This window comes from Alosa sapidissima, chromosome 19 (assembly GCF_018492685.1).
Source record: "Alosa sapidissima isolate fAloSap1 chromosome 19, fAloSap1.pri, whole genome shotgun sequence".
NCBI classification, from domain to species: domain Eukaryota; kingdom Metazoa; phylum Chordata; class Actinopteri; order Clupeiformes; family Clupeidae; genus Alosa; species Alosa sapidissima.
The window spans coordinates 2,995,037-3,014,659 of record NC_055975.1 but is presented as its reverse complement, the minus strand read 5'-3'; the positions used below and the strand labels follow the sequence as shown (position 1 = coordinate 3,014,659).

Sequence of the window (19,623 nt, the reverse complement as noted above, 5' to 3'; positions counted from 1 at the left end):
TTGCCCAGATCAATTTATTACAAACAGAAAAATCATACACCTCTGAATTACATTTATGCACAAAATTATATATATTTTCATTACAAAATTTTACTTTTTTCATGACATCGATAACTTATTTCTTTACATCTGGTAGGCAAATTTGACATTCAGCGATTGATACATTCTGTATAAATGACATGATTTCATACAGTTAACTTTAGAGAGTGAGAGAGAGAGCGAGAGCGAGAGAGAGAGAGAGAGAGAGAGAGAGAGAAAGAGAGCAGTTTAAAGCTTTAAGCTTGGATTTTGTTATCAGAGTTGAACTGCTTTATAAAGGGAAGTTCATTTGGTCCAAGATGTAACCAAGCAATTCCATCCAATTACCACAGTCTGAGCACCAGAATTGCTTGAAAAAACCAACATCAGTGTTCTATTAAAATCTGTTTGAGGTGGAGGAGGAGAACAAAACCTTGCCAATGGTCTGAGGATGAAAATATCCCCAAACAACTGGAGCCTCACGCCTGCTCGTCTGCTCTCATGCAGATATAGAGTGCAAATCAGTGTAGTGTGTCAGTCTGAACATAGAAACAGATATGTACCCAAAACCTCCACTACTAAAAAAGTTGTGGAATGAAATATACACTCTGAGGAAGTGCCAGATAACCTTTAATAGTGTGTCTACAAAGACCTTGTGTGTGTGTCATACATTTTAGCCTATGACTTGTGTACAGTCAGTTGGTGTCTTTTTTAACAATGGAAATAAAATAATCACTTCTCAATTGTGACCGTGGTGGTTAACACCATAACAAGGCAGGCAGGAAGTCAGGGCCTGTCTGGGAATACAGTAACCATGGCATCTGCATAAACCACAAGAGGAACACAACTCTGTGCAAGTGACGCATATGATATTTTTCATGTAAACAGCACAGGTGTGCAGACATGGACCCTATGGTCAGGTGTACCGCAGGATGCAGGAGCTCCCAGTCGAAGAGATATAAAGCACCTCTGAAGGCAACTGGGCTCACCACAGCAGAGAAGCTCTGGTGGCCATAGTCACCCAGGAGCCCTTGTGTCTGAAGCTTCAGCCATTTATACTAAACCATACCTGTGCCTTGACAAAATGAGACAAACTAAGTTAATCACAAGAACTAAATGTGTTTTATTTTTGTTTGTGTGTGTGTGTGTGTGTGTGTGTGTGTGTGAGAGAGCAAGTGTGCGTGTATGTGTGTGTGTGTGTGTGTGCACTGACAGCATTCACATGATTTACACAGCTGAGAAGATTGACACAGCACCATTGGTGCATACTGCTTGGTGTAGACAAGCCTATTAAGTAATTAACTCATTAAATAATCAGCTACACGCAAACGATTGTCAATCATAAAAAAAATCAGCAGCAATTTGTACATGACAGGCACCTGAGACACCCAGAGCCTCATGTTTCACAGACTTCATCTGTAGTGTTCAAACATTTTAAATGCAGATTCTCAGCTCTCAAGATCATTCTGATTGGAAAGGATTTCTGAAGTGTGAAGAGAGTGCTGGCCATTTCTTCTTAAGGTCCGGTCAAAGTCTCAACAATACAAGAAGTCCAATACAAGAGCCAGGCAGATCCAATGCTGAACCTCTCTGATCCCAAACTACTGTAGTGAGTAGAGTTTGGTCCTGAGGAGGAGCCCTTTGGCTGTGTGTGGAGAACACTGCTGTGGGCCAAGCCTCAGTGCACCTCCACACCCTAAATAAGGTCACATCAGCAAAACTAGCCAATCACAAAGGTTGGGCAAGTAATCAGAAAAACTAGGCCAAAGCACCCTATCCCATTCCCTCCATAGCAAACCACCCCCTTATAACACACCAGCACAAGCACAAGCAACAGCCACCCTCTCCGCATAGATGCTTAGTTCTGGTGCACACGAAGCCTGACAGGCACATACCATCAGTGCACATACCATCCTTTAGTCATTTACAACTTCAAACAGACAAAGTGCATGTTGACCTGCCTCCCATCTCCTCAATATAATTATATATAGCTTTTGGCTCTCAGAGACATAGACTCATTCATGTACTTACATACAATTTCTATAGTCTCACTAATATGGTCCTGAGGAGGAGCCTCCCATCTCCTCAATATAATTATATATAGCTTTTGGCTCTCAGAGACATAGAAATTGTATGTAAGTACATGAATGAGTCTATAGTCTCACTAATATGCTCCCATTGCTGTGTTGTGGACAGAATAACTTGGGACAAATTCATTTATTCTGAGGAACGGAATAACTTTAAGCCATCCACTTCCACTGACTTCCAAAGCAAAATAAAAGAGAAACTTCACTAATAACTTTGTTTGTAGGTATTACACCTACACGTGATTCAACCCAACAAGGAAACCATTTATTAACCCCAGATCAAGACCTGTATAGCTCTACAAAAATATATACACAAAAAAGTCAAGTAAACTGTGAAATATTTCAATATGTCAAAGTGACAAATTCATCTGAGGTACTTCATGGCACTGGAGCGTCCATGTCACCAAATACGAAGTGCCCCACTGTGGCATGGTTACACACACATACACACCCCTCCCCATACACACAAAATAAAATGCCAAATGACATGAAGAGAACAAGTGTGGGCTCTCTAAACAATCCTTTTTGTGCTGCAAAACAGTCGGTCTGGTACAACATGGACAAAGTGCAAATATGTCTCCCGACTACTGTCAGTGCACTAACTTCTCTCATCTCTCACTCTCTCACTCATTCACTCTCTCTCACTCTCACTGTTTCATTCACTCACTCGTTCTCTCTCTCTCCCATCAGTGCAGCAGCAGTCCCAGTGAGAGTGCATGGCGAGGAGACCTCCAGTGTCCTCCTCCTCCTCCTCCTTCTCCTCACACCACAAAGCTCTCTCCGTCTGAGGCGGCCCCGGACTTCCTGCTGCCAGGTCTGGCAGGTGGGGGCCCACCACCACCACCTCCACCTGCTCCTGCTCCGCTGGCCCGTGGGGAGGTGGTGGGCCTCCTGTCTCTGAGGAGCGGCCTGTCCCCCCTCAGCCCCATCAGAGAGGGCGTGCTGCTGGAGGACACACGGCTCAGCTCAGCCTTGCCATCCGGCTCGATGATGTTGTTAATGACTGGGAAGGAGAAAGGGGAGATATACTGATGAATGGAATAAATAATAACAATTCTCTCACACACGCACACACACACACACTACATTACTCACAGCACATATTCCACTACTCTGTCATTTGTTTTGCTATATTCTTAGAGGAAGAGAATAATCCAATACATAGAAAAAATAAAGAAAGGCTTCAATATTACTTGTACATCAGTATGTCCTGTGACCAGATTTAAAATATCATTTCCGGCAGTCATATTTACCTAGCTCAAACAAGCAAGCACTCAAAGAAAAACAAAATGTGAAAAATCATCAGTCTGCCTGATTGCTTGCTTGCAACAATTTAGTTTTTCTTGTTTGAACATAATTTATACTGTTGCATGAAATTGTCTGTCACCATAGTGAACTTGATTAGAATGGGGCAACACAGGAGAGAGAGGACAAACACAGATGTCTACGAAAGCCTCACGAATCCATTAACATCAGTCAGAAGAAGGGACCTTGATGATGCACTGACCTTCCAGTTGTCTCTGCACTCTTCTCAGCTCTTTTAGAATAGCTGAAATTTCCTGAGATGGAAATGTAACAAAGTTATGGAGAGGACAACATTTGTATGTTAAATAATTACTTCTAAAAGTGTCTAAAATGTCTTAATTACTATATAAAAATTCATAAAATATACCTTGTTGCCTGTTTTGTGAGTAGGAATATCATTGTCTGAATTGATTGCCTCAATTTCCTCCCAAACGTCTGCTTTGTTCTGAAACAGGACCCTGAAAAGAAGAAATATATATATATATATATATATATATATATATATATATATATATATGTATATATATATATAATTTGTTTCACAGCATAAAGGTCACAGCATACATTCTTGTTAGAAAACATTTAGAACACTTCTTAAGGAAACACATTTAAAATACCGCATTTCAACAACCATAAACAGGCTTACTGCCCACGGGGACCAAGATTCAAGTCTGACCTCAGGTCGTTTCTCAAACCTTCTCCCCATCTCTCTGTCCCACTAATTTCCTGTCTTCTCCTCATTGGCCTGCCTAATAAAGGCTAAACAGTCCAAACACAGAACTTGGACAACAAATGTTTCTCACAGCGCTTGCAGCGTTTGATTACAAATATCAACTGAGTGCTGTGAAGCAGACTGGGATATTCAGATAGAGCTATGAAGGGCTGCGCTGATGCCATCAATGGTAAACAACACTAAGGTGTATTTCTGCATTTAAAACCTCCATTTACAAGATATGTTTGCTGAAAAGTTCTAGTAAGAGCCAAAGGCCACTTTAAATTTAATTTAATTTAAGCACAACTACAGCAACAGCGACTCACTTGAGTTTTTCGGTCAGCTGTTCAGTGTTTTCCCGTATAGCCAGAGAGACCTGAGACACAGGATTCAGCAGCAGATTTTCTCCAGCCACCTAAAGAAGAGGGGTGAATAAGCCACAATAGCAAAAAGAACACATTTTTACTAAGTTGAAAACTACCGGTAAGCTAAGTCATGGGAAATTGAAAAGATCAGGGGTCTAATCCAAGTGTGTGGATTAGTGCAAACCTGGGTAAGCTACTGATACTGATAAAGCTCCAAACGGTAGAACACTATGGCTTCATTCTAGCAAAACAAAGCCATAGGACTCTTCTTTTACCCTAAGTTCACATATCCAGGTTAGTCACTAAACCACCCCAAGTGGAGGCAGAATAAGAAGAAAACATCCCAACCTCATCTTGGGCTCTGCCCCGATGTTTGGAGGTCATCTCTTGGCTGTAGAGGACCTGATCGGGGTGTCTGGCCAAGCCTGAGGCAGACTGACTCTTCTGGAAGTTCAAGCTGGGCTCTGGAATGTTATGCCGTAGCTGTGGGGGACAACACACACACTATATTAAATGTCAATAAACAAACAATCATACAGCTTCAGCTGAGGACTTTATTTTAAGTGAGCCGGGAGGTTTCCGGAGGAATATTGAAGGCTAGGCATACCCATGACCGTATTCATTTGTGACTCAGAGACAGACACACACACACACACACACACACACAGTATGTACTTAGAACTGCCTGTAGCAGTACAATGCTGTATTTCAGTCATACAATTTCTAAGAGCATTAACACTGTATTTCTTTTCCTTTCAGTGAGTAAACATGTCTCAGAGTAACTATCATGCTACCAAGCATAAAGATCCAGCATCTGACTTGTAGGTGTGACATGGGAGGTGTGGACGGTGGGGTAAATAACACACCTCCTCTCGCACTGGCACGGTGGAGATCGGTCCGGCTGCGTCCGCCTGCGGCTGTTCCGTTGCATCTCCTGCCACGTCATGGATTTCCCGCGCCAAGATGGCAAGATCCTTCGCCAGGTCCTGACTAAGCCTGCAGGAATCATGAAGAAATGTCACTCACTGACGAGGAGAATTTACAAGGCCCAAGTACGCTTTTGAGAAGAAGAAAAAAAAAAATATTAATGAACAGAAAATGAATAATAAATGAATGCATTTGACATTTAAAATATTCTGCTTGAATATCAGACAGGAGAAAGCACCCAATAACTGTCACAGCCATTACCATCTTCAAAGAAGGTTACACTTCCCTTCCTTAAACACCACAAACAGTTATAACAAGGTTACCTGAGCCAAAATAGCCCAAAGCTCTTCAAAGGCAGAAGTATGTTCTGCATGACGGGCATTTTAAGTGAGTTTTACTTCACTTTTACAAAATGTGCCATGATATGGCTTATAGGGACTTCCTCTTTCTCTCACAGCTGTGAGCGTAGCGCTGGTGGAAACTGTGAGGAAGCTTTCTGCACCTCTGTGTACTTACAAGTGAGTACTTAAGGATGCTGGCCACTACAAATACACAGCCTTCAATTAAGGAAGTATTTCATTCAGGATATCCTCCTACAGTATGTTCTTACCTTTTCAAATGCAATGCTTTTGTAAAATATAATGATCTATCTATCGCTTGGCTAATGCTAATGTTAGTTTTTGTATCTGATTTCACAAAACAAAAATTAAATAGCCATTTAGCTCAAAATGAATGGTAAATATGGCTGAGAACTGTGAAACAATTTAACTCTACAACAAAAAATAAAAACTCATTCAAGGCCTGTGACATACTAGAAACCCACCTAGCATTGTCTTCACTGTGCATCCTTTAAGTCCAAATTAAGGATGAACATGACTAACAACTGTTACTGTATTAAACAAACACATACACACATGCAATACCATATATGAGCTCTTGCTATTGGCAACAAAACCAGACTGCAGATGCTACTGTAGCTCCACCGTACCTGGCGATCTCTGCGCTGTGCGAGCTCCAGTTCTGGAAGGCGTCTCCCTCTCCGTGGCTCTCCTCCCCCGATTCCCGGCTGCGCACACGCAGGCCGGCGCGGGCCAGCACGGGGGTCTGACCGCGGGGCGTCCCCGAGGCTGACGACCCTGAGGTGTGGTGGGAGCGTTTGTGTTTAGGCGTGCTGTGGTTGGAGTCGTACTCCTCCTCAGACGTGGAGGTGTAGTCGGAGCCCTTCTGGCGCCTCCGGGAGCCTAGCGGCGGCACCCCGGGCAGGTAAGGAGGCGAGGGGGGGAGTTGGTTTGAAGGAGGAGGTGTTGTTGTTGGAAGCACCCGGGTTAATGAAGGAAGGGAGGTTTGGAGTGTGGAGAGGAAAAAGGGAAAAAGAGAGGGAGGCCAAGAAAGAAGGGAGAAGAGGAAGAGAGAGGGAGAAACAATGTGAAAGGAAATCTATTCCCAAGACCACCAAGTCCCACACTCTGACCGAATACCAGTTATCAGAGACTGCACAAGTGCCTTGTCAGATTGGAAAAGGGTTCATTTATTTTCTTTAATTCTATAATCTTGACCTTTTCAAATTCCCAAACTGACAAACACTTTGGCAGGCCTTTGGAAACATTTTTGCCAAACGTCTGCAATCCAAAGTAAATGCACTTCAAAGAATGTCACAGATAAACATGGTCAGAATGATAGCCCAGTAAGAGTAGAATGGGATTAATCATTAGGTTAGACTAGAGGATACTAACCATGAGCTAACCAAAGACCTCTATTTACTTGTCTTATCTCCGTCTCCAAAAGAGATTTGAAAAGGACTGAGAGGTCTTTATGTTAGCTTAGGTTTAGTTATCAACCCTAATTCTGAGTCATACATACCAACAGGCATGGAAGGACACTGTTGTCATCAAACACACACTCACACAATCACTATACACTCCAAAGAGGTTGTGTGATAGTTAAAGACAATGGAGGGGAAAAAATAAACCCCAATGGAAACCAGGTCAGCCACCTGACCCCAATTGTCATTTAAACCAACTCATTCAGGCCTCAGGCTCATATCCCGCAGGCTTACATTCCTTTCTATTGACACCAACCAACCAAACTATCTGCATAAAATCTTGCACTCACTGATAAGGTATACATATCTCACTTTAAAATGAATACCATGGAACGTTGAGCACAAATGTACACTTACAACACAAATGTACACTTACATATACAAAAATACTGTAATTAGGTAAGATGGTCGGACAGAGAGCTGAAACAGGAAGCAGTGTGGCTCGTACTCACTGGCTGTGCTGCTGGCGTACTTGGCGCTGCTGGAGCGTCCGCGGATGATGGGCTTGTGGGCCGCTTGCACGGCGGCCTTCCTGGCCACGCTCTTGGGGTCGGCGGCCACGGAGGCCTTGCGCACGGACGTGGTGGACTCGGAGCTGCGGTTGGAGAAGCCGGTGCGCGGGGGGGCCGAGGCCTCGGTGTCGCTGGGCGTGGTGAAGGAGCTGGTGCGCTTGCGTGGCAGAGCCAGGAGGTCCAGCCGTGAGAGCGGCCGCTGCTGCTGCTTGACCTCCTGGGGCGGCGCGCGCGTGCCCACCGGCACTCCGGACTCGTTGGCGCTCTGCCAGGTGCGCTCCGTCTCGGGGCCCTCGTTGTCGGAGGCGTCTCCGAGGCGGGCCCGGCGGAGCATGGAGGCCCGAGTGGGCCGGGGCGCGGACAGGGAGTTGGAGCGGCCCAGAGCCTGGGCAACAGCACCGCCTCCTCCGGTCCGGCTCGTCTTGGTGGGCTCCTCCCTCTGGAAGGGGGCCGCGCTCTTCTTGCGCATGAAGGACGTCCGCGAGCCAGACTCCTGGTCAGAGGTCATGGAGTCGGACCAGTGTCGCGTGCCCACTCCCACGCAGCCAGAGAGCAGGTTGTCCTCGCTGAAGTCCATGGAGCCGTGTTTGCTGACGCTTTGCCGCAGGCTGGTCCGGGGACGACCAGAGGAAGACAAGGAGTCAGCCGTACTCACCTGCCGCTTCTCGTAGAGACGAGTGCGGGCCGGGCTCGGTCGGCTGCCGTCCTGGTCCATCAGATTGACAGATGACCTGGTCTTGTGGACACTACCTGTGGCTGTAGAGGAAGAGGACTTCTTTCCGGTCCCGGAGACCGACTCTCTGGAGTTCTTGCTGCTCCGCTGGCTAACTGTGCTGGACGTGTCCACGTCCGACTCTCCGGATAGCGAGTCCTCTACACCAGCTGAGGCGCTAGCGGGCAGCGACTGACCATAGCTCTGAACCTGCAGCTTGGCTTCCAGGGCAGCAAGGACATCCTCGGTCTGCTTCAGGTACGAGTGAGTGTCCTGGGTGCCAATGCCAGCAGAGGCGCTGCGGTCCTTTGAGAAGTCCTGGCTGTTGGAGATGTTGGGCAGTCGCTTCTGCTGACCATCATCGCCGGCCTGGCTCTTGGTGTAGCTCTCCTGCCTGGAGAACGACGGGGAAGTGCCACCCTCGCTCCGGCTGGCGCTGCCGGCTCGGTCCTGGCCATCCTGGTTGGGCGGAGAGGTGGTGGAGCCGGTGGCACTGGTGGGCCTGTGCCTGGTCATGGTGGCGCTGGAGAACTTGGGCCGCTCGTCCTGGTCCCACTCGGGCTTGGAAAGGCTGTCCTCGGAGCTCACGCAGTAGGACGTGGACTTGGCGGACACGTCCAAGGTGTCGGTCCGGTTCCGGGACCAGCTCTTGCCACCGGACCTCCCTAAACTGGACCTCCTGCCCTGCTCGACCACGGAGCTGTCGTCTGACTTGCTGGCGTCGCTCAAGCTGTCCGGGTCCAGGTCGTCCTGCACGTGCAGGCGCTGGACGTCTTCCTTCTGACGGGGGCTTTTTGACCTCCGACCTTTGACATCGTAGGTGCCGTAGGGGTCTGGCTGGATGTGGATGCTGGGCGGGCTGGCCTCTGCCTTCTCCTGCGACGGCACCTGAGGAAGGACGCGGCGTGAGCGCGTGCCCTCGGACTCTGAGGGCTCAAAGCTCTTGTTCAGCATGGCCTGGTGGATGATCCGCGCTCCACCTGGGACACATGGACAGATGCTAGCTATTGGATTCACATTAATTATTTGTACGGTATCATAAGTTGGGACAATTATGACTATCAAAGTGTAATGCTAAAAGAAAAAATCATTAGAAAACCCACCTCACCACTGCATGAAAAACAATGACATTGTGTATTTGGTTGCATATAAACCAATATGCAACAGTCAGCTTTACCAAATGTTTGCTTCAAATGTTTGCTACAACAACAAATGGTGGGTATTTGTATTACTCAAAACAATATAATTTTTCTCCGCTTTGAACAAGCAGGTAGAATGGGTCTTAGATATTTAGAGTGAAATTTTCCCAACGTCTCACCAGAGCTTGAAAGGTCCATCTGAGTCGGGATGTCGAAGAGGCCCGTCACTGGGTTGGAGTCGGAGTAGCTGTCAGCCAGACTGGCCCACCTGGACACCCACCTGGGTCCCCCGGAGGACTCTGACTGGCTCTGTGGAGGAGCGGGTGGACATTAGTGGACGGCCACATGGGTTAGGACAGGGGGAGAGGAGTTGGTCTTCTAGCGCAACTGCACTTCTGTCTGTGGGTGGATAGGAGATTTGTTTCTAAAACGGGGACTCATTTTTCACCCTTTCTAGTGGGTCCTTAACTATTTGTGAAATACTGCTTTTGCAAATGTTTGAGGTTCCATGATTGTTAATACATGATGGAACAAATCTTAACACAAGGCCAAAACAATGACCCAATAATACTAATGAATATGATTTCAATGAATTAATTTGTAAAGGTTAACATTCTTGCAGTTACTGTAACACACATTTGAACAGCAGAAAAAAGCCCCATCTCACAAGGCAAGTCCCATATCCAGCACAGAAGCCATCACCAGAGAGAGAACACTCAACCTCACGCATAAACACCAAATCACCAGAGGAACCAAACAACGGGGTGAGGGATGAAGAAGAATCATCACAGACAGAAGAACCACTGGCAAAGATTGCAGGATGGAGCTTCCACCTAGGAGGATGGTAGGCTGACCCACTGATTGGCTAAGTGATTGGATTGACTGGGAAGATCGACCAATGAGATGGATCAGTGTGTGGGACAAATGGTTGAGAGGAGAGCCCAGAGGAGCTTTTGTTGTTGTTTTTGTTTAGTAAAGTTTTACCTGCGACTGGCTAAAGCCTGCTGAGTAATTGCCCTGGGCAGGGGCAGAAGAACTACCCTCACTATGAGAGAGGCTGCTAGACTGGGCCTCCCTGCTGCTGCGTCTCCTGCCCGAGAGCTCGGGCCTAAAGGCCTCGGGGCTGGGCTGGGTGCTGGAGTCAGGACTCTCCACAACACCAAACACCTGTCAGGAACAAAGCAGGCATGAGAGAGCGACAGAGAGAAGCAGAGAGGAGAGGAGATGAGAGAGGGGAGAGAGCCAAGAGAGGAGAGGAGAGGAGAGGGGAGAGAGCCAAGAGAGGAGAGGAGAGAGGAGAGACAGACTGAGAAACCCGAGAGAGGAGAGGAGAGAAGGCAGAGAGCGAGAGAACAGAACAAAGACAGCAGAAGGTGCGGCCAGGGCAAGACTCAACCTGCTCCCCAAGAGTAAGCTATGGTACTTAGCTAAACTGGAAAATTAACCTTTAGGAAGGGAATGAACTTTCAATTCAAAAACAGTTTTTTGGTTAGGAATCCGTTGGGATAATGCCTATTATCTTGTATCCCCTGCAAATCTGAAATCTAAAAATCTAAAAATCAGTCAATGTAAAGCCAATTGCAAAAATGAGAGGACTTGCAAATGTGTTTCATATTAAACCAAACTGCAAACGATCTTCTGTCCCTTCCTAGTAAGCGTGGATTCCAACAGACTGCTTTCTGTCTGCAGTGAGTAGGGAGTGGCTGTGGAACAGTATTTGAATAGATCAACCCAAACAAAGTGCAGCCATGCCATGCCTCGTGCTGCAGGAGAGAGCTCAGTTTCGCTGGAGATTAGCGGTGATCCCCGATATGATGCCTCCAGAAACAGCACTTGTCTGCTGAGAGAGTCAGTCTCCCTCCATGCTGCTAATGAACTAGCTGAACACAGCACTTCACTGAGCAGGCTGAGGATGTAGCAGCTAGGACAGATGATCGGTCAACAATGGACAACTGTCCCTTTTTAATCCTGGACACTACTCAGGAGGAGGCTTTCATTTGCCTTGTTCAGAAGAAGAACCTTTGTTTATGTGTACCTTATGCACATAAGTCCAGTTGAGTTCTCAGTGTGTATAGTGTCACAGTGTGTGTACCAATTAACTTCAGCTAGTCAAGTTAAGTTCACTTGAACTTTATCAAAAAATGGATTCAATTACTTTAAAATTCATCCAAACTCCATTCAGATATGTTTCTTTGTTTGTATGTATTGTGATCCCCCTCAAATGACGGCTTTATTTACCTTATCGATCCTGTTACGGGCTTCCTCGACCTCCTTGTCCTGGATGTCGCCCTCTATGGTGTAGGTACCAGCGTCACTGAGGCTGTCCTCCTCCTCGTTCCTGAAGGCTCTGGGGGCCTTGGGGTCTGGGTCCGACCCCTTCAGGGACATCAGGGGCCCTTTCATAGGCACAGAGGACTGCTTGGGGCCTGAGGAGTGGTGGCTGGGGCGGGAGGCTGGTGTGCTCCGCTGGAGCGGGGCTTGTGTGGAGGCAGCGGAGGTGGCGGTGGATGCTGAGGGTGAGGAGGAGGAGGAGGATGAAGAAGGGGCAGGGGCAGCGGTGGCTGACGGAGGACGGGACTGGCGGAGGAACTCGTTGGCAAAGTCCTGCGCCAGCTTGGAGCGTCGGCCCACACTGCCAAAGGGCCGCGACGAGGCCGAGCGCGAGGAGAAGTTGGAGGAGGAGCCGAGACGCACGTCCGTCTTCTCCCGCCGCAGGGAGCCGGCCCTGTAGAAGCCCCCTGAAGACGACGAGCCCTTGAGCGGGACGGTGAACTGCTGCGTTGGCAGAGTGGAGCCCTGCGCTGCAGTGCCTCTCTCACCCAACAGGGCGGCGCTCTTTCTCTTCTCCAGGCGGCTCTTCAGCACAACGTTGGCCTCGCCTGGGCCCATGTTGTTGCTGAAGGAATGCGAGCGCTTCTTGCGCGCGTTGCTGTCGTCAAAGAACTCGATGACGAAGGCCTGCTGGGGGTCGCCCCGGGCTTGGCTCTGGGGCGGTGAGGACAGAGCGGGGGTGGAGGAGGTGAGCGGGGGCTCGATAGAAGGAGGGGTGAAAGAGTGTGCGGTGGAGAGGTCAGAGGGTGAGTGCTGCCGGGGTTGTGGAGACCTCTGGGTAGAGGCTGGTGACTGAGAGTGCAGACGTTGTTTCTCCTTTAGAACAGGATCCTCAGAATCACTCTGAGTCCCATCTTCATGCTGGTGATCTGTCAACAAGAGAGAATAAACACCATTAAAAACAAGCAAATAGTTACAAATAAATACAACAATAAACAAAATCTCCATGCATAAATCATGCTACCTATGTTTACTCAAGTTTTGTGACCACGTTTACGTTGGCCTCTGCTTAAGGCTTAAGAAATCAGGTGAAGGTAATCTCAAGCCTTCCAAATCCCTTCTCACAATCCCAGCGCTAACCAATGGGGCACCAGTTAGTCACCAGTTAGTCACCAGTCAGACACACACACACACACACACACACACACACACACACACACACACACACACAGGCGCTCTCTCACCGTTGAGTGTCTTGTTGTTAATGGGCAGGTCACTCTTGGTGCTGTACAGATCATCTGTGCGCGACTTCCTCCTCATCATGCCGACGTCGCTTTGTACCAGCCAATCAGCGACCTTGCTCTCTGCCGACATCTCCTCCAGGGGCGTGGCGGCGGCTGATGCTGCCGGCTCCCCTCCACCGCCCGACTCTCGCCGGCGCTGCCGAAAGGAGAACTTGGTCACGTGGTCCTTGATCATGATCTTGCCCGGCTCGCAGTCGTCAAACTCGATGGTGAAGGACGCGTGGCTCTGCACCACGGGAGGCGTCTCAGGTTGCGTCGCCGGGATGGGGATCGGCAGGCTCGGGACCTGGGCGTCCGTGTCCTTGGTGGGGATTTCCTGGAGCTGCAGTGGCTGCGGCGGCTCGGACGTCTTGGGTCGGCCGGCCGGCTGCTGGATCTCCTTAGTGGGGATCTCGAAGTAGCTGGGCTCCCGTCGGTACGAGTAGACAGGCTTGGACGGGTCGTCGCCGTGGCAGCCATTGACCCCCGGCTCCTTGGAGTCGGCTGTGTAGGGTAGAGATTTAGAGATTAATCGGCATCTGTGATCGGCGATGTGATCTGTGCGAGAGCCAAGGCACACCGAGGAGACAGGACAGACCACAGATCAGGATCCTCGGGGGCCAAGCAGGTGAGAGTTCAGCACTGCACAGAACCTTATCGCAGTTATATTTAGCCACCACTGAGCCTGATCTGGTCTCATTGTAAGCAGGCAAGCAGGGTAAGAATTTACAACACCCACATGCACAACCATACAAACAAACACACACACACACACACACACACACACACACACACACACACAAAACATATACAAATAGAAACAGCAAATGACAGCAGGGAACTGATGCAGTGTATACACAACAGCATCCGTGATGGGCGGCCGTGCTGACGAAAGCGCCAACAGAGCGCAGCTCCTCCTGCTTTTGTTTTTGAAGACGGAGACAAACAGAACCAAACAGAACGACTCCCAGTGGCTTTGACTAAACAGAACTCAGTCATGCTTCAGCCCATCCACCCGTGCCAGCTGGACCGCTCCATACACACACGGCTCTGAGAAACTATCCTGGAATAACCCAACACTGTTGGAATAATCCCTTAGAGTCTGGAAAGAGACTCGGTGTGTATGTGGGTGTATGTGCTTGTGTGTGTGTTTGAGTGTGTGTAACGGTGTGTGTGTGTGTGTGAGAGCTTGTTTGTGTGGATATGTGTGTGTGAGAATAAGGAAGATAAATGTGTGTTGGAATACACTGTATGAAATACGCATGAATGTGTGACAAGGCTTCCACTCTTCTGAGTTCAGTTCTGTCAAAACAACTAACCCAGTCTACATCAAACCGCTCATACACTCAAGCATCACACAGATCAAATGGATTCGTCAGACAAACCGGATTATGGGTGTGTATGTGTACTGTATGTGTGTATGTGGTATGTTTGTGTGTGTGTGTGTGTGTGTGGGGGGGGGGGGTCTGTGTGTGTGTATTGACAACATGAGATTGTCATCAATTTTACTTTTATTCCATGCATTAGGCTTAACATCCCCTCACCAACTGAACTGGACTAAGAGAGAGATGAGCTGGTATTGCTAAATAATGGCACAAAGGCTAAGGGTTGAGAAACCCAGTACAGATGGTGACTTAATAGATGCATGATGTGACCGGGGGGTTGAGTTAGTGTGTGTTTGGGGTTTGTGCTTGAGGGTACATGTTATAGGGATCAAGTGCAATAGACAGCGAGCATGTGTGTTTGTGTGTGTGCATATGTGTGTGCGTGTGTGTGTGTGTGTGTGTGCGTGCAATTTCCTTCAAGCAGGTATGTGATTTCAGACCTGTGAGGCTGCTGTCTGCCGCTGTCTGCCTCTGATCATCCATCTCTGTATGACTTTATCGCTCTCTTTTCTCTCTCTCTCTCTCTGTTTGTGTGTGTTTGTGTGTGTGTGTGTGTGTTACTGTGTGACAGTGAGAGTGTGTCTGCAGACCTTTACCGGACTGGTCCAGGTGCTCCTCGTCATCATCTCCCCACCACGAAGGCTGCCCATACAGAGGAGTGGGTCTGGACACAGGGGCATCTGAAGAGACCGCACACACACGCACACGCACACACACACACACACACACACACACACACAATAACAAAGACAAGTTAGTCAGTAAATGGTGCCCTGCCCTATGTTTGTTGTGTCAATCACATGACAATGCTTTGACTTGACCACAACAGGCTTGTCTGACAGCATCACATAAAAGTCTACCGTCTAGCTTCTGTAGGACTGGACATGTACGCCACTGTGTCCTGTGCTGACCATAATGACTCCAAGTCAGACCATTTGTCCATTCCATTCATGTTTACATTTCACATATAATTTGATGACATCATAACAAAAGATAAAAGTTATCATACATCGTTTTCAGCATTCAGATTTTTTATTCTGATAAATTCTATGTGAAATGGCCTGTTGTGCGCCCACCCCAGCCGATGAGGCAGAATGTCTTTTGTAGTGTGGATTAGAGTGGCCTGCCGTGTAAAACCCTTCAGACTGGAGGCATCAGAGAGCAGCAACAAGACGACAAGAGGACATGAGCCCCCACACCCAGCAGACACACGGCTTAATCCGCCTGCTGAGCTGCGCACACACACACGCACGCACACACGCACGCACGCACACGGACACACACTCTCTTTCTTTCACTCTTTCTCTCTCACACACACACACACACACACACGCACGCACGCACACACACACTCTCTTTCTTTCACTCTCTCTCTCTCTCACACACACTCACACACACACACACACACACACACACACACACACACACACACATGCACTGGGTGTAATCCCCCTGCAGAGAGCCAACACAGCTCCTAATCCTAATCCTGTCTTTTCACTGGAGGTGATGGAATACAAAAAAATCAATTAAACAGTGACACAGTTGTGGCTGTGCATGGCGTGATGGAGACAGACTGAGAGCCAGAGAGAGCCATATTCAGATAGAGTCAGAGCGCAAGAGGGAGATAGAGGGAGTGAGAGAGAGAGAGAGAGAGAGAGAGACACAGAGAGAGAGAGAGAGAGAGAGAGAGAGAGAGAGAGGAGGCAGAGTTTTTGTGTAAATGTGGGTTTGTGTGAATAAGAGATGGTCGTCATCAGCTTCCCTACTGATGATGAGGCCCAAAGCGAGCCTATCGCCTCTCTCTCATGACGTCAAACAGCTGGGTTGGCTCTCTGCCTGTTAATCCGTCTACTTGTTGTCTAAATGCAAAAAAGATAGGGGGATGGTCTGTGTATGTGTGTGCGCGTTTGTGTGTGTGTGTGTGAAAGAGACAGAGGGTGCTGAAGCGGCACATTCTTGATCAGCCGAGCAGTTGAGCACAGTCAGAGAATCAGAACTCTAGCCTGTTACCGCAGTAACCCAGAGTGGAATCAACAAAAGAAGAGAGGGGCAAAGAATGCAGGACACACACACACACACATACACAGTCTAAAAAGATTACTCACTCTATTACTATCTAAAACAAAACCAAATATGGTAATAATAAACATCCAACTTTCATGTCTCCAAAGATCTGTCACTGACACAGATCCTAAATTCTCTATTGACTTCTTTCTGCTTATCATTCCATTATCTTCTGTTTGCTTTCCCCCTCTGTCAAGACAACAGAGGGACTGTTTCAGATAGACACGGTGTCTTGCACAGTGCTGTACTGCTGTAGGAACACAGTGCTATAAGCAGGCTGTCCCTGGACGACTGGGAGCTAATGAAATGTAACCAGCAGTGCTGAGTGTAGCTAATGTAATGTTGCTATTCAGAGCACTGCTAGGGTTTGGTGTAGCTCTAGCTGTATGCAGGGCATCTCTGGCCTGCAACTGGAAAGAATGAGTGCCATAGTCACAGTGGGTGGGACATGACAACACCCCGCTCACATCGGAAAGAGAGAGAGAGAGGCAACACATACATGAGTGGAGGGAGGGAATGTCTCAAGTGTAGAGTGCAACCCAAACAAGGATAGAGGGATAGACGGAGAAAGAGTGAGAACATGGAGGAGTCAGAGAGAGGAAGAGAGGTGGAGACCATGAGTCAAAGAGGAAGAGGGAAAGTCTGTAGGAGTGAAACATAAATAGATATATAGAGACACAGAGACCACCAGTGGGACTGAGAGAGAGAGAGAGAGAGAGAGACTGAACCCTGAGTGCTCTGAGACTGAACCACCAAAGTAGCTTCCCTGCATAGGGCCTCTTTCACAAGCACCACATAAGCTCATACACTGGAGACAGTGAGGTCTCGTCCCCCCCATCATGTTTTCAACTAGTCTCATTAATTTTTGAAATTGGCAATTGGCAGTTCTTGTCTCCAGTGAATGATGCCAATGGTGCACAGCTCATATCAGAGGCCATGATGAGGGAGCATGAAGTAGCCAACGGCTCCTCAGAGTAAAACAGCCCCCCATCTGACATGGCAACTCGGAAACATCCCCTGCTGCTAAAACACTGCAAACATGAGCCCACAGTCTGGGCTTGCCGACCCATGCCAATCTTAACTAACCAACCAAGCACATGATCTTCTTCAAGGACATACTTGGGGGAAACACCTGACTGGGCTTGATGATGGGTCAAGGAGGAGGAGCAAGGAGGGATGTGCTGATCTGCACATGATTGGGGGGTTGATCTCCTACTTGTTAGTGGGGTGGAGGAGGAGGTGGTGGTGGAGGAGGAGAAGTCCCGCTTGCGGAGACTCCTTCTCCAGAGCGCCTTACTGAAGGCAAGGAGCAGAGGCTAATCCCTCTTCTGTGATCAGACTGGATAAAGGTCTTCATTAAAGCTCTGCACCGGACAGCACTGCTCTGCGCTGAGCTGTGCTGAGTTGGCAAGATGCTAATGAGACGAGATGCCTGCCACGGGGCAAACAGGGTAAAACCCAGGAGGGCATTTATCACAGAGAACAGGGACAGAGACAGGGAAGACTCAGTTCTACTGTATATTTGATATTTTGATATCTTAATAGTACAATACAATGTTCTTAATACAGTGAGTATTTTGCAAAATATACATTCCATTACACTAAATTAAAACTAATCCTAGTAAGTACACAACAACTAATGTACAATGTACACACTGATCAAGCTCAAGTTCAAGTTGGGTTCTGTAAACTGCCTTGAGACATTCATGTGTTACTACATAAATAAAATTGAACTGAATTGAACTGATCAACAGAGGTGGGACCAAGTCACTGTTTGGCAAGTCACAAGTAAGTCCCAAGTCTTAGCACTCAAGTCCAAGTCAAGTCCCAAGTAAATACAGAGAAGGGCAAGTCGAGTCCAAGTCCAAGTCTCATCAAAGCCAAGTCGAGTCCAAGTCCAAGTCCCAATCTTTTTCAAGTCCTGAACAAGTCATCAGGTACTCTTCACTTAATAATGGCATTATTAGACTATCGATCATAATTTTAACACTTCCATCTAATCCACAGAATTTTTTTTTATAAATACAGATTAAAATATGTTCAATATTTCTGTCTTGAAATCTTTTACGATATATGCATGCGCATACAATATACACATGTGCATACCTGAGTAATCTGTACAAAACGGATAGCTACATGACAAATATATATATTGTTTTTCCAAATTGCGGAGCACACTGTAAGTATGAGTAATAATTTGACTGATGGCATTTCACTGCGCTAGGCCACAGATTTGCCTGCAAACAATGTATTAGGCTGTCTGCCAGTGGCGACTCATAAGGGAAGCCAAAGTCAACACTTTTATATTATTTAAAAGATAATAATGACACAGTAATTTTGTTTTAAAGTATTAATTTCTTAAGAAATACTACACATTTGATGCTGTTTATCTCATTTGTAAATGGTGCACTGTCACTTTAAGCCCATTGTGTGCCACTGTCCACACATTCTCATAATGATCTTTTTTTTTACCAGCTCCATTCCTATGGCTAGTCCACAAACTCAAACATTGTTTGTGCCACATGTATAGCACAATATTAACAATGATAAGCATGATATTAAGTTGGCACAAACAGCTTTCATTCCTTTGGAAATAGATGCATGTATGACATGATGCTTGCTTGACATTTTCTGTTTGCAATTAAATGTGAATTATGAGCCTGGTAGCCAGTAGCCACCTAGCTAGCTGAGTGGAATGCGTTTCAATCGGCATATCAATGTACTTCATGTAAACAAATTATTGAATAGGCCTACTTCAAGACTCACCATTTCCATTACACAAAGGCAAAGACAACTCTTCATATTCTTGTCCACTTTCCAAATCACAGTGAGTGCAGCCTATGTCATAGTGACCTGGATCTCATAGTTTATAACAGTAGTGAGAACCGGATAAATCCGCAATTTCCCCTTATCTCGTATTTGTTGCCTTCATTATTTCCTTTTATACGTTTCTTATATTTAAAAGAAAATATCAATCATCATCAACAATGACAAGCCAGTTGGAACCTGCCACTCGTTTTC

General features: G+C 47.2%; 1 protein-coding gene across 4 annotated transcripts in view; it reads right to left on the bottom strand.

The window, feature by feature from the left end:
• Nucleotides 1-8: 8 nt before the first annotated feature.
• cep170ba (centrosomal protein 170Ba) overlaps nt 9-19,623 on the bottom strand; it is a 30,516-nt gene continuing 10,901 nt past the window's right edge. The window contains exons 7-19 of one of the 4 annotated variants that reach the window (XM_042071219.1): nt 15,129-15,218; nt 13,115-13,657; nt 11,838-12,799; nt 10,584-10,766; nt 9,779-9,908; nt 7,689-9,440; nt 6,403-6,655; nt 5,354-5,483; nt 4,836-4,970; nt 4,449-4,537; nt 3,778-3,868; nt 3,613-3,664; nt 9-3,108 (exon numbers count right to left, since the gene is read on the bottom strand). In XM_042071219.1, coding sequence (XP_041927153.1) covers nt 2,867-3,108; nt 3,613-3,664; nt 3,778-3,868; nt 4,449-4,537; nt 4,836-4,970; nt 5,354-5,483; nt 6,403-6,655; nt 7,689-9,440; nt 9,779-9,908; nt 10,584-10,766; nt 11,838-12,799; nt 13,115-13,657; nt 15,129-15,218 — 4,652 coding nt within the window. In that variant the 3' untranslated portion in view covers nt 9-2,866. The remainder of the gene's footprint in view (nt 3,109-3,612; nt 3,665-3,777; nt 3,869-4,448; nt 4,538-4,835; nt 4,971-5,353; nt 5,484-6,402; nt 6,656-7,688; nt 9,441-9,778; nt 9,909-10,583; nt 10,767-11,837; nt 12,800-13,114; nt 13,658-15,128; nt 15,219-19,623) is intronic. The other 3 variants (XM_042071221.1, XM_042071220.1, XM_042071222.1) reach the window with 3 other exon arrangements.